This window comes from Aristolochia californica, unplaced genomic scaffold (genome assembly GCF_029961685.1).
Source record: "Aristolochia californica isolate CCGP_79_NKW_82.1479 unplaced genomic scaffold, dmAriCali1.0.hap1 SCAF_9, whole genome shotgun sequence".
NCBI classification, from domain to species: domain Eukaryota; kingdom Viridiplantae; phylum Streptophyta; class Magnoliopsida; order Piperales; family Aristolochiaceae; genus Aristolochia; species Aristolochia californica.
The window spans coordinates 33,892,937-33,905,470 of NW_027182290.1; the positions used below are offsets into that span (position 1 = coordinate 33,892,937).

The window sequence follows — 12,534 nt, forward strand, 5'->3', positions numbered from 1 at the left end:
TTATTGGTTTGGTTTAAGTTAACTCAAACTCCTAACTAAATTAATAAGAAAAAAATCAAAACCCAGTGGATCATTCTACTCTGGACGCTTTGGCTACTGAACATTAAATTGGTCCACCCGATTAGATGGCTAATGGGAAAAAGAAAAAAAAAAACCTTCATTGGAACACAGATTCTCTGTGTTTCCAGAAACAGAGAGCTCCAAACAGAAACAATAAGGTTCTATGCTCCCCTCCCCTTTCCGAATGCTGGTTAGCATTGTTTGATGGAAACAAAGCCAACATTGTTCGCCCTCATTGAAGATAGGGAAGGAAAAAAATGAAGGTGAAAGTGGTTTTAGAAAGATATTGGTCTCAAAATCTTATTTTTACCAAGTTTTAGTGATAATAAATATTTAAAACTAACCAAATGTTTTCAATGAAGTTTGAACAAGTTTTGAAGCTTAATTTATGCCCCAAAAGTAGAAAGAACAGGAGCTCAAACAAGTTTAAAAAGTGTTGAAGCAGAAAGGTATCTAAATGAAAGTCGATCAAACAAGCTTTAAGCATTTGAACAAAATTTAGAAGTAAAAAAGCTCTGGAATAAATAAGGTTTCTGGAACATAAGAGTTTCAGAGCAAAAGTTGTCTGAACAAAGTAGAAAGAGAGCACAAACTTTCTAGAATGTAAAAGTTGTTCAAACAAGATTGTTCTGACACACAAAGCTGATTCTTAGACTTCGATTTGGGTTTTATTATTCTCTAACCTACCCTTGTGTTTAGCAGTTCAAACTTTACATTTTAAATATTTTTTATAGAATTTTTCATCCAATATTATGGGGTTTCATGGAAAGCAAAAAATATTTCATTTTTTTTTTTTCTAGGGGTTCCAAATAGACCCTATGACATTTGGGCCTCCTTGATCTCTAAGGAGATTGATTGTGTTTTATCCCTAGCCATTTACCTGTAGATCAAGGAAAATGATTTTTAGGCAAGATGGAATGTTGGAGTTGTGTTTACTATAATAGGACTACATTTTTTAATATGACAACTACTCTGTTACCTCTCAAAGAAGGATATCATTAGGATTTTGTTATAAACACCTTAGGATCAGCTAATAAAATAGTCAAATGAAAGTTGGGGGCTTCCAGTCTCATACAAGCCACATATCTCCAAGGAATATCAGGGTCCTCTAGAAATACTACTGGCCTACATTGCATCTCTTCATCAGTGTACTCAAAACCCAAACCACAAGATCCCTTATCCAATGAATCTAGGCATGTGTCATCACCTAGTTGGCCAGGTTTATCAAATCTCATCTCTAGAAGAGCCACCTCATATCTCTCTCAGATTTTCTCGGACCCACTCCCTTCCTTCAGACCATATTTCACCAGTTTTTTTCAGAGATTTTCTCCATTCTAACAGACTCAGAAGTCAGTGACACGACACGAAGTAAAGAAAACATATCAAATGGCAGCAACACAGGCTCTTGTATCGGTCGCTTCTAGCAGCTCTTCAATGGAGGCAGGACGCCAACTTTTAGGAGGGAGACCTCTTCAAACAGCACCCTCTAGATTCGTTGGATCACCCAGAAGATCTTCTTTTGCTGTCAGGGCTGCTGCCACTCCTCCCGTAAAGGTCAGTTCCAAAAACCCACTTCGAGGTTTGCCTCTTTTGAATTAATTTGCCTTTGATAATTGATCCGAGGCATCACTCATTGATTCCAAGCCATGACATGAATCTCTTGCATATTTCTCTGGGTTTACATGAAATCTTGTTTTCTCTCAGCAAGGAGCAGACAGACAACTCTGGTTCGCATCGAAACAGAGCCTTTCATATTTGGATGGAACGTAAGTCCAGAACACCTCTGTTTAATTAATAAACATTGGAAAACCTTCTTCTTAAAGATTTGTTCCCTGTGTGTAGTCTTCCAGGCGACTACGGGTTCGATCCGCTAGGCCTGTCGGACCCAGAAGGAACCGGAGGCTTCATCGAACCGAAATGGCTGGCCTACGGTGAAGTCATCAACGGCCGATACGCCATGCTCGGAGCCGTCGGCGCAATCGCACCTGAAATTTTTGGCAAACTGGGTCTCATTCCCGCGGAAACCGCACTCCCCTGGTTCAGGACCGGCGTCATCCCCCCAGCCGGCACATACAACTACTGGGCCGACCCGTACACTCTCTTCGTCTTTGAGATGGCTTTGATGGGCTTCGCCGAGCACAGAAGGTTTCAGGACTGGGCCAATCCAGGATCCATGGGTAAACAATACTTCCTGGGACTAGAGAAGGGCCTTGGTGGATCGGGAGACCCAGCATACCCAGGCGGACCGTTCTTCAACCCTCTAGGGTTTGGTAAAGATGAGAAATCCTTCAAGGATTTGAAGCTTAAGGAGGTTAAGAACGGGAGGTTGGCCATGTTAGCCATCTTGGGTTACTTTGTGCAAGGGCTGGTTACAGGGGTTGGACCCTTCCAGAATCTGTTGGACCACTTGGCTGACCCTGTCAACAACAATGTCTTGACCAGCCTCAAATTCCACTGAGCTTTGCCGTGTCATTTGTTTAATTCCCTTCTCTACTGTAACATGTTGTGAAGATAAGCATAATTTTGGGTATTTACCTGTATGACATGTTAAGACTCATGAGACTTCAGATTTTTAATTGATACTCCTCTCAGACAGATTTGGTTCAGCAGCTTAATCAAGGCCTGCATCTCAAAGTAGAAAATGAAAATTCAAACTCTCTATAAATTAATAAGTGACTGATAATTTTCAATATATAGGATGTGTGGAAGAAGAATAAAAAGTTTGGTGCTAATTAAGTACAAGAACATAATCTTTTTAACCAAGATTATGTAAGATTATGCTAACAATCCCCTCATACATGGACTTTCACAAAGCGCCAAGACAGGGATGAGATTCCCCTAATGCACCAGCCTGGTAGTAAAATGAAAGGGTTACCAGGTTAAGGGTCCTCTGCCCCTCATTCTTCGTGTTTTTACAAATTTACAAGAGTTGAATCTGTTCGAGAAATGAGGCAGAGGGAGGGGAGCCTAAAAAATCTACACAGCATCAGATAAGAAGGGTTGTCAATTGCTTGAATTCTATCTCAATCTCCCCCAATCATGTAACTTCTAGGCGTCCATTTGATTTTTCTTGCAAAAATTCAAAATGCTTTCGTGTAAAACAGAAGGTTGAAGCTCAAAGATGATTTCCCATGATCCAAGTTTCTAATAAATTTCCATTATTCGGGACGAAAGAACAATTTCAACCTGAATTCAGATAAGACAATGTTATCAAACGCTAAAATAATGAACTATCATATGAAAGACATAAAAACATTTACCTCCGTCATTCTTTTCAATTTTTCCCATCTGCGGTGGATCCGCAGATAAGAGAGATCGATCAGCCAATTGCCAGATTCAGCATGAACCGAATCATCTTTTGTGATCATCATTGACACAGTTCCGTTGAAAGCAATCCTATTCTCAGATCCAAAATGCTGAAATTCAAATCCAATCTATTTGAAAATTTGAACGAACCTTACTTAGAATCCAATCCTAAATGTTCTCTTATAATCGTTCCCCCAAAACTACGTCCCCGAATCAAAAACAGAATATTTTCCTTAAATCTGTAAGAAATTTTCTCAAAAACTCCGGCGGATCCGTATTCTTTAGATGTTTTTGAGAATTGTTTCGTTCCATACCTTCGCATCTGACGGGCCCCGGCCGCGGGAACAGCTGTCGAGACAGCTCGTACGTTACGATTTACAGAGAGCGAAGGAACCCGAGCGCAGAGGACGACAGTCGACAGCGAAGGAACCAGGCCAGATGATTAATATCTCGACCCTGACCGGAAAGAGAGGAAATCCGACGGCCAGGATTCCATACACGAATCGCCAAGCCAAGGCTCACAGTACGAATTCCTCAAATGACGTGGGAGACTATAATTAGTCCACGTAAGTTATACTTCTTCCATAGAGTTACGGGGCTGTCGACCTTTTTTCATGCAACACACATTCCACAAGCCGATGACAAAAGGGGAAAAGAAAGAAGAGAGACACAGAGATAATGAAGATCCAACGGCAGGTGTTGCTTTATATTCATAATGGAGATCCAACGGCTATTTTTTCCTCTTCTTTTGACCAGCGTCGTCACCTTCTGTCTTTGCCTCTGCGAAATCATTCTGGGGGACTCATTTTTCAAACTCCCACCATCTATTTCACAGTCTTACTTGTCTTTTAGACTTCAGAGTTCAAGAATTTACTTTCGACCAAGCCGTCGCTTTGTTTTTCGTTTTTTTCACTTCTGTCTTCAGACATCTCTCCTCTCTTTTCTCTTCTCTCTTTCTATTGTCGCCTTTACTTCATTCTTGATGTTCTCTTCTTCTGCAGTGCCGTAACGGCTACATTTCAGGACTGTAACTCACGGACGGCTTTTCGTAGTGGATTTACAGGCTTTAAAGCTTGATGGGTTCTTGTCATCCTCGCCAGCTGATGCCCCTACTTGCTCGTCAACCATTTCATCTTTCAGATTTATCTGGTCCCATGATTTTCTGCACCACTACAGACGCTGTTTCATGGGTGAAGTTCACTGAGAATTGCAGAATTACTGAGTTTTTGCCATTCATAGCTCCTGGGTTTTACTCCCGGACAAGATTGATCAAGTGCTACGCCAGCTTGGGTTCTTGTCATAACTGATACAGCTTTTTTTGTTTTTTTTTTTTGTGCAAAAAACCAATAATACGTACCAACTTTTTTCACGAGGACTCAAGAAAATTTGTTTGGGGTGGCGATGCAATAAAACTCTTCCTATCTAAAAAGCTTCGCACAAGCTTGTTTCAAGAAATGATAGCATAGAATATACTCATCAGTAAGGAATTTCAATCGCATTGACGAATCTATGGTCCAGAATGTGTGGTTAGAATTCGCGGTATCTAGCCGATAAAAGCTTGCTCAATCTGTGTTATCGTATCGATCAATTTTATGGGAAATAACTGATGATCGAAATCGCTCGTATATTATCATGCCTTCCAAGAACACAAGTGACCAGAAAGGAACGCGTCCTCTTTCGTTGCATGCATGGTGGAGATACAGCAGGACAACCAAACTCGTACTGACGGGTTTCTCATTTCAGACCAGTTCAATCTCTTGAACAAGGACAGATTTTGCAAGATGACTTTCGCAAAAATATATATATATATACATAACGTGACCACCAATTTAAAAGCTTTCACTTTTGTACATTTGAGAGAAGGAAGTTTATATATATGTATTGAATGTTTCAATGGCCAGAGCTCTAAAGTCTAAACTGAAGACAGTAACTTCGCTGTAAAATAGAAAATCAGATGAGATATAAGAAAGAAAATGCTCCCAGTAAAAGATTGATCAGATTCATAAATTATTGAAGAGTCCACAAAACAAGCTTCTTACAGCCGCAACTTTTTTGCTGACACCAGCCTCAAAACTCTATGAATCTGATAGAGATTTCAGTACTTCAAAACAAATACGATCTCTGCTCAAAAACTGCAAGTACGATTAAAATTTTCACCTGCTCCATCTCTGTCAAAATGTTTCGTTCTTCCGAGAACCATTTTACAGTTTAGTTCTAAGCACAATCTTTCAAAGTTCACCAGTCATTTCCCAATAGAAAGGCCCTAACCTTTCTGGTTTGCAAGTTCAAAGAGCTACCAGATTTAAGATATACAACTGAACTGACACTTCAGCCTGTTTCCCCATGCATTTCCATTATTTCGTCGACTTGGGGCTAGAAGTATAATAAACTGTTGAGTTTAAATAACCTGTGGAGGAAAGTAGGAAAGGGCTCTGTGGAAAGACACCTGAGCCTTCAGGGTTACCTCGCATTGTAGATGTAGCATTGGCTCTGGGACAAGACATTAAAAAGCTCGGCTTAGGCCCAGACGGTTCCCTTAAGAAAGTGTCCTGCATCGAGTAAGAAGAAAATGCCTTTGCTGGCCTTGAATTACAGTTGGAAGCTGAAGGTGACAAAATGGCTCCCAAACCCAGCTGGGAACCTGCAGGTCCTGCACTCATTCTTGGATCTGGTTCAAGTTCAGGGGAGTCATCAATGACAATAACTTCTCTACTGGATCTGGTAACTTGATGAAGAGCACTTCTCTCAACATTGTATGCAAACCCAGATTGAGAGCTGAACCTTCTACTCATTCTCTTCTGCTGAGCCAAAGAATCACAGTTAGCCTTAGATCCATAAGCAAGAGCAGGCCCCGCAAAACTGCCTACCCACATCTCCTGAGGCGGTGCAGGTAGCTCCTGAGAGCTGTTATGACCTCTAAAACTGCTTGAAAGACCAGTACTGACATTTGATGATAAACTGCACGTATCCTGGCCATAGACCACTGAACCATCTGCAGACTGGTGGTATAGTGCAGAACTGTCTTGATTTAAAGCACTGCCAGTAGAAAACCCAAGAAGAGTCAGATATTTTGCATTTGGATGATCTGTCATAGTACCAAGAGAGGACTTCTGGAGCTGTACAGGCTCATCTTCATCCCTGTTAACCACCATTAAGTTCTTTCCCATTAACCTCAGGACTGGACTAGATGTTGATTGAGAAAGCAACTGAGATGATGAGGGACTAGCTAAACCAAAATCACCACAATTATAAAATTTCCTGGAAGTATCCAAATGCAACTTATTAGTAGCCAAGGGAGATTCACGGGTTGGAGAATTGATTTTTGAACTTGGGAATGAGGCAACAGGAGAAGCAATTTCTGGCCTATTATTGTTGATACCCAAAATCATTTGTTTTCCTTTTGGGATAACGCCTGACGCGGAGGTGCTTTGCCTAAAGAACTGTGATTCTGGATGCACGCGAGAATTATTCTCCTTCCTCGAGCAACAACATGGCTGATCATCTGAAATCTTTTTAAGATCATTGCTTGATGCGATTGTAATTTTCAGATTATCCCTATCAATATTCATACTTCTTTCTACTCCACCTATGTTAGAAGAGAACAGCATTGTAGAACTGCGGATCATATCAACAGCTTCTACAAGTTCAGCAGTACCATCTGAGCAGCTTCCACTTACCTTATCCTGAACAGGTGGGGGTGATATGGATCTTGGTCTGCAACTGGGAGAGTCTGTTGAAGTTGCAGAAACTGCAGATGGAGAAGGATCTCTAGGCTTCTCAGTATCTTGAGTGGACTGCACATTTCTTGCTGCAAACAAAGAGTTTCCATGCAGAACCTCATAACCCATATCCTCAAAACTTGGTAAACACAATTCTGATCCTTGAATGGGCATAGCATCACTATCACAGCCTGTGTTTTGCGCTTCAGAGAGAGAGCCTTCATCCACTCCATGATCCAATTCTGCCGTCTGAGAACTTATACCTGTACCATAATCATGGGAATGCATCTCTTTCTGCCCATAATATCTCTGAGTGTTGTGGTCAACCGAAATAGCAGACCCAGAAGCTGCAACCGTAAGTACATTCCCAAGCAAGTGAGTTGAATCAGATTGCATAACTGAATGATTGGCTGATCCATCATCCCCAGACATTTCAGAGTCACAAGGGGCATCTGCACAAGCTGTCTCAACAGGAAACACTGGAGAGGCATCCTCACCCACCATGGCCTCTTCAGCTAATGATGCTGAGTGATCAGATTCGAATGAAAGAGAACCACCAGCTTCAGAGTCAAGTTTTTCGGGGCCAGAAAACGCTGATGAACCCTCTGGAGTACTTGCAACAATCTTGTCTCCGTCAGATGTTTCAGCGAAGAGCTCTTCTACCTCACGCTCCTTAACATTCTCCAAATGAGACAATTTATTAGTATTGTGCATCTTGTTAAGTCTTTTGGGTCGAGATCCCATTAGTTCATCTGCAGGAGGTGGCCTCATTTGGTGACCCCTTTGATCCATAAATTTATCTTTACAGGACTTCTTAAAGGCTTGTTTCTTTTCATTCCATTTGTTTGCTTTGATTGGTGGAGATGATTTTCCTAATAAATCAGACTTCCTTAAGCTTGAAATTCTCCGTGTGTTTAATGAGAAATGATGATCCTCAACATTTGCATCAACCTCAACTCCTTTGCTCCTAGGAGATGATACATAATTTCCAGGAGATCTTGCTAATTTTGGTATACTACGATCAGCAATTGAAGGACCTTTCGTTGACACATCAACATCACTCTCAGGTGAAGGATGAGACGTTCCTTCCTCACCATCCACTACAATTGATGAACCTAGAAGGGTCTCTTCTCTCCTGCTTTTAGGATAAGACAATGAATTCTCAGGCCTCCTTGAAAGTCTCAGAATATGACTTCTTTGAATTGAAGAATGATTGCTCTCATGCAATGGATCCCGAGGCATTGGACCTTTCTCACTAGACTTTTTTGAGAGACCCGTTCTTTTGGAACACACCCATTGCCTTAGACTTCCAGGAGGTCCCGTAGCTTGTTCTGGGTCTCGGGCTTTAAGCAATTGAAATAAAGATTCACGCTTCTCTTGATTCTTTGCCTGATGATTTTCTGTTGCTTTAAGAATCTGATAATCAAGATGCGTTCCCCAAACTTAATATCTTGACAAAAAGAGTAAATCTACCAGAATAATGGATAATTACGCTGGCAACATGTCTAAGAAACGACATGCTTCTGTCTATCAATTGAAAAAAAAAAATATCAAAGAGAAAAAAAAAAAAATCTTTGAATAGATAATCACATACCTCGCCCTTATACAGCTTCATCGAGCAGAATTTCTTGCTCTGGGACTTTGTCTTGAAAGTTTTAGAACCTCTGAAACCAGGTAGCCTCTTCTTGCCAGCAGGAATATTCCGATCATCCACCACAACTGGAGTTTGTGTATCATTAAATCTCGAAAGTATTCGAATTTTTGTACCACTCGAATCCACATAGACTGCACTGTCGTTCTCGTCATCACAGAAATCAGTCGGGCCCCACCGTGGTCTTTTGTTCTCATGACAAGTCTCTCCATTGGGTGCTGCTGAGCTAGAATCAGTAGCCCTGGTCAACCCATTTCTCCTTTCAAGCTCCTCCAATGTGCAGCGTGGGGCAGTTGCACAGATATCCACCATGGATCTCTTCTTCCTGGGTTTCACCTTATGAGGTTTATTAAATTTAGTCACCACCCGTTGCCCTGTTGATTCTTCTGAGAGGCACTGATCAATATGAGCATTCAAAGTGGTGTTCGATGTGGATGAGAAAGTTTTACAAACAGGGCAAAGTTTTAACGCCATGGGGTCCACTACGGAGCAAGAATTTGAGATTATCTCTTCTGTCCGGCTCGACTCCGAAACACCCCCCAACTTTACAATCAGCCGTCGCTTATTTTCCTGTGGCTCAGAAGAATTTCGTGACTTCTCAGAAAGAATTACTGGATTATCGGATTTTTTGTTGATTTCGGGTACTAAACAAGAAAGTCTATTGGTGCAAATGGAGTTAAATTCAGCTTGAGCATGAGCAGCAACTGTTATTGTGCTCTCTTCTTCCCCACCTGCCTCAGATAAACCCGAGGATTTTGATAATTTACCCGATTTTCCATCACCTTGATTATCTTCCTGTAGAAACGGAGAATGCTCTTTATCTGAATTTTCTAAAACCCAAGGATCAGAAGATTTGGCTTCGATATTATCAACTCTGGAATCCAAAAAATTGTTGGCATCTTTATCACCGTCCAAATCAACTTCAGTTGAAGCTCTCTCCTCGCCTTCTGTGCTAAGGATCAGTTGATCAGACTCTGAGGGTGTACCGGAAGACTGACCTCTTACGGAATCAGGAGGTTCAAATGGTGGCAGTAATTCTTTTACGCCATGCTTCAGGCAAAGCTGTAGAAACCGAGGAGGAAATGGCCAATTCGTTCCTATATCCTTGCTCCGTGAAGTGAAAACATAGTTCCTGCATATGCAACAACGCAAACAGATAAAATTAGAAGGAGTATCATAAACATCCGTCGATTGAATGATACAAAACTTTTATAGAATTACAGAACTCTCAACGGACTGATAAGACCGAGTTTATATCGTATGCAGAAACGCATAAAAGAAATCGATTCAGCTAACATGGCTTTAAAAAAGTCTCCTCCGTGCTCCTCAAATTAGAAGTACCCACAAAAATTATTCAACTCGGTATTATCAGTCTTAACTCGCGAAATCTGTCTTATATCAGGAGATGGTTGAAGATAATTTTTAACTTCTTGGCCTTAAATCTTGTAAATCTGACCCACATCTCCCGCAGATGACATGAAATGATAAGGGAGGTAAAAGCTGAAAGAAAGAAACATCTCCAGAACACTGCTAAGATATGCAACGAAACCACCTCCGATAACTCCCATCATCCGCACAGAAAGAAAATCAACAATAGTTTTTTATCAGGTTGAAGAAACTACAACGTATCTGCTGAGGGAGAAAAAATGAAAAAGGATAAGATCAATAGCAGGGAAAAAGAGTCGATTACAGATGGGTGATCTCCATCTACCCACTTTGATTCAAAGATGTGACCTTTATCAGTAAAAGCTTACATATGTAAGCTCCTATATGTGAGTAGATAGATTGAAGAGTCGAAAAATATATTACCTTATAGAGAAAAGTCCTGGTTTTTCCGGATCTGCCTCCTGTAAGGCAAATTTCTCAGTAGCTCTTTCATCACCTTTCAATCCAGAAATGTTGTAAGAACATGAGGGATCTGGAAGGTTTTCAACGGATAACATCTGAGAGAGGCTTCTCCTTTTTTGTTTTGTTATTCTCAACAGTCCCAAGAGCTTTACTGCAATTGGGCCTGACCTTATACTTGGTCTCCAGCATAACCAAAGGCCACAGAATCCAACCCAATCTAAAAGAACAAGGTTAGACCTTTAATCAAGTTGATTTTGATCCCTGCAGGTAATCGAAAGGAATATCATAAATTCTTAAAACCCAAAGAAAAGAAACTAGCTCCTACAACATTATTTTATGTAAACATAAACACGAGATATGTTCATGGATATAGATCAAACGCATGATATCCACAACAACGGACCGGGAAGAAGAGATTTAATCAGGCTTCCCCGGTGTTATTTTATGTGGAAATCAAAGGTAGAAAGTAAAGGGGGAAAAACGATCGCCAAATACCAGCGTATGAGACCTGAAGCAGAGAGAGGAAAAAGTTCATATCAAATAAAACGTGGAAAGAAAGATCAGACTTCTGAGAGAACTAAAGGAAAGGGAAAGCATGCAATGAAATCTTACGGAGAGAAGAAAGAAAGCAAACTACGCAAGAAGGAAATCGCAAGGCAAAGACGAGATGTCATACATCGGAAGTCCGGTCAGAGAAAATCGACGGAGAAACTCTCCAATAGATGGAAAGAAAAAGCTAAAGATCAAGCCCAGAGAGTTTTAGGGAGAGGAACGACGCTTATGTGAAAACGAAAAGTCATATGCCATCTTCCATGCCTTCCAAGAAGGGTATTGACAGCTAACTCTGACAGAAACGAAGCGAAGAAGTTGAATTTCAAAAACTTGGCGTTATCGCAAACAAATCTGACCAGGACCCAAAACCAGATATACGGGGAAAACACTCAGGAGAGTCACGGAAGAAGCAGATTCGAGCAAGAAAAAGCTTTCGTTAAGAAAACTCACTAGCTGAAGTCCGATAAAGCCCAGATAAAGGGGCGGAAACAATTACAAAATCTAGACAAGAATCCCATAGAAAACCAGAGATATTATCGCAAATCCATCAGACACCTCGACCAAGTCCCCAGCCCAAAAAGGAAGGACCGGAAAAATCGAAAAAAAATGTAAATGAAAAAAGAAAAGGAAAACCCAGATGTTAAAGACATAAAATCATACAAACCTCTCCCTCCGAAGCATATTTCCCCTGGGTTTACCAAAGAAAGCAGGAAAAATGAGCAGAAACGGCGAATTCCACGGACGACAAAGGACAGAGAAGTAGAAAAGAAAACAAGAAAGAAACGCGGCACCGGGGAGAAAGGAGAAGAGAGAGAGAGTCGGTCTCCACCTACAGTGGGAAAAATAGCACCACCCCCACACACATCAAAGGCATCTGGTTCTCGCTCCACCAAAAGCAGTTTGTACAAATACAGGAACCTCCGGGAGGAGAGAGAAAGAGATGCAAGGGTTTTATCCAGAGACCTGTCCTATCCTATACCTACTCTAAGAGCCTTTTCCTGAAGATTTCACGAAGTGTGGAAAAGAAAAAAGAAAAAGTATAATATTTTGCCCCTGCTTTTCCGTGAAACTTCCTCACTGCCATCATCTGTTAGAAATTTTACTAAAAGACAACATCGTTTTTTAGGTAGACCAGGTTAGCCTCAATTTCCCCTAAAACTATCTCACTCGCTTCGCATTCCGGTCATCGGGTCGCGTTTTACGAGGAACATAACCCAACACGATTAAAAAACCCAGTTTGGGATTTTTAAAGCCCAAAAACAAAACCACAACCGAACCGAACTCATCCTATATAAACATATAAAACAAGGTTAAGACGGTGTGGGCACGTATTTGGTTTAAGTAAGTCAAGGTTTATAGGAATGCAGTGGGAATGACTCAATCAGAGTTAGGTTTGGT

At 41.0% G+C, this 12,534-nt stretch overlaps 2 protein-coding genes and 1 long non-coding RNA gene across 4 annotated transcripts; 1 reads left to right on the forward strand and 2 right to left on the reverse strand.

Moving 5' to 3' along the window:
• The first annotated feature begins 1,408 nt into the window (after positions 1–1,408).
• Positions 1,409–2,675, forward strand: LOC137941875 (chlorophyll a-b binding protein 8, chloroplastic-like). Its single transcript, XM_068787484.1, has 3 exons — positions 1,409–1,614; positions 1,765–1,826; positions 1,903–2,675. The coding sequence occupies exons 1-3, from the start codon at positions 1,447–1,449 to the stop codon at positions 2,516–2,518; spliced, it is 846 nt and encodes a 281-aa protein (XP_068643585.1). The 5' UTR covers positions 1,409–1,446; the 3' UTR covers positions 2,519–2,675.
• A 105-nt stretch (positions 2,676–2,780) lies between these two features.
• Positions 2,781–3,761, reverse strand: LOC137941877 (uncharacterized). The gene is made up of 3 exons (XR_011110447.1): positions 3,681–3,761; positions 3,321–3,476; positions 2,781–3,246 (listed from the first exon to the last, which is right to left on the reverse strand). It is a non-coding gene; the product is annotated as an uncharacterized lncRNA (long non-coding RNA).
• A 1,513-nt stretch (positions 3,762–5,274) lies between these two features.
• On the reverse strand, positions 5,275–12,070 carry LOC137941848 (uncharacterized). 2 transcript variants are annotated; one of them, XM_068787447.1, is made up of 4 exons: positions 11,966–12,070; positions 10,546–10,845; positions 8,680–9,868; positions 5,275–8,501 (listed from the first exon to the last, which is right to left on the reverse strand). In XM_068787447.1, exons 2-4 carry the CDS (start codon positions 10,677–10,679, stop codon positions 5,721–5,723), a joined length of 4,104 nt encoding a protein of 1,367 aa, XP_068643548.1. In that variant the 5' UTR covers positions 10,680–10,845; positions 11,966–12,070; the 3' UTR covers positions 5,275–5,720. The 2 variants fall into 2 exon arrangements, with proteins under 2 accessions (XP_068643548.1, XP_068643547.1); XM_068787446.1 differs by having other exon boundaries at positions 11,801–12,070.
• Positions 12,071–12,534: the final 464 nt, after the last annotated feature.

Coding starts and splice junctions, on each gene's coding strand:
- LOC137941875 (XM_068787484.1), top strand. CDS start 1,447: ATGGCAGCAACACAGGCTCTTGTATCGGTCGCTTCTAGCAGCTCTTCA. Junction 1,615..1,764: donor CTGCCACTCCTCCCGTAAAG/GTCAGTTCCAAA, acceptor GTTTTCTCTCAG/CAAGGAGCAGACAGACAACT. Junction 1,827..1,902: donor CTTTCATATTTGGATGGAAC/GTAAGTCCAGAA, acceptor CCCTGTGTGTAG/TCTTCCAGGCGACTACGGGT.
- LOC137941848 (XM_068787447.1), bottom strand. CDS start 10,679: ATGTTATCCGTTGAAAACCTTCCAGATCCCTCATGTTCTTACAACATT. Junction 9,869..10,545: donor CCAGGACTTTTCTCTATAAG/GTAATATATTTT, acceptor TTGCATATGCAG/GAACTATGTTTTCACTTCAC. Junction 8,502..8,679: donor TGAAGCTGTATAAGGGCGAG/GTATGTGATTAT, acceptor CTTGATTATCAG/ATTCTTAAAGCAACAGAAAA.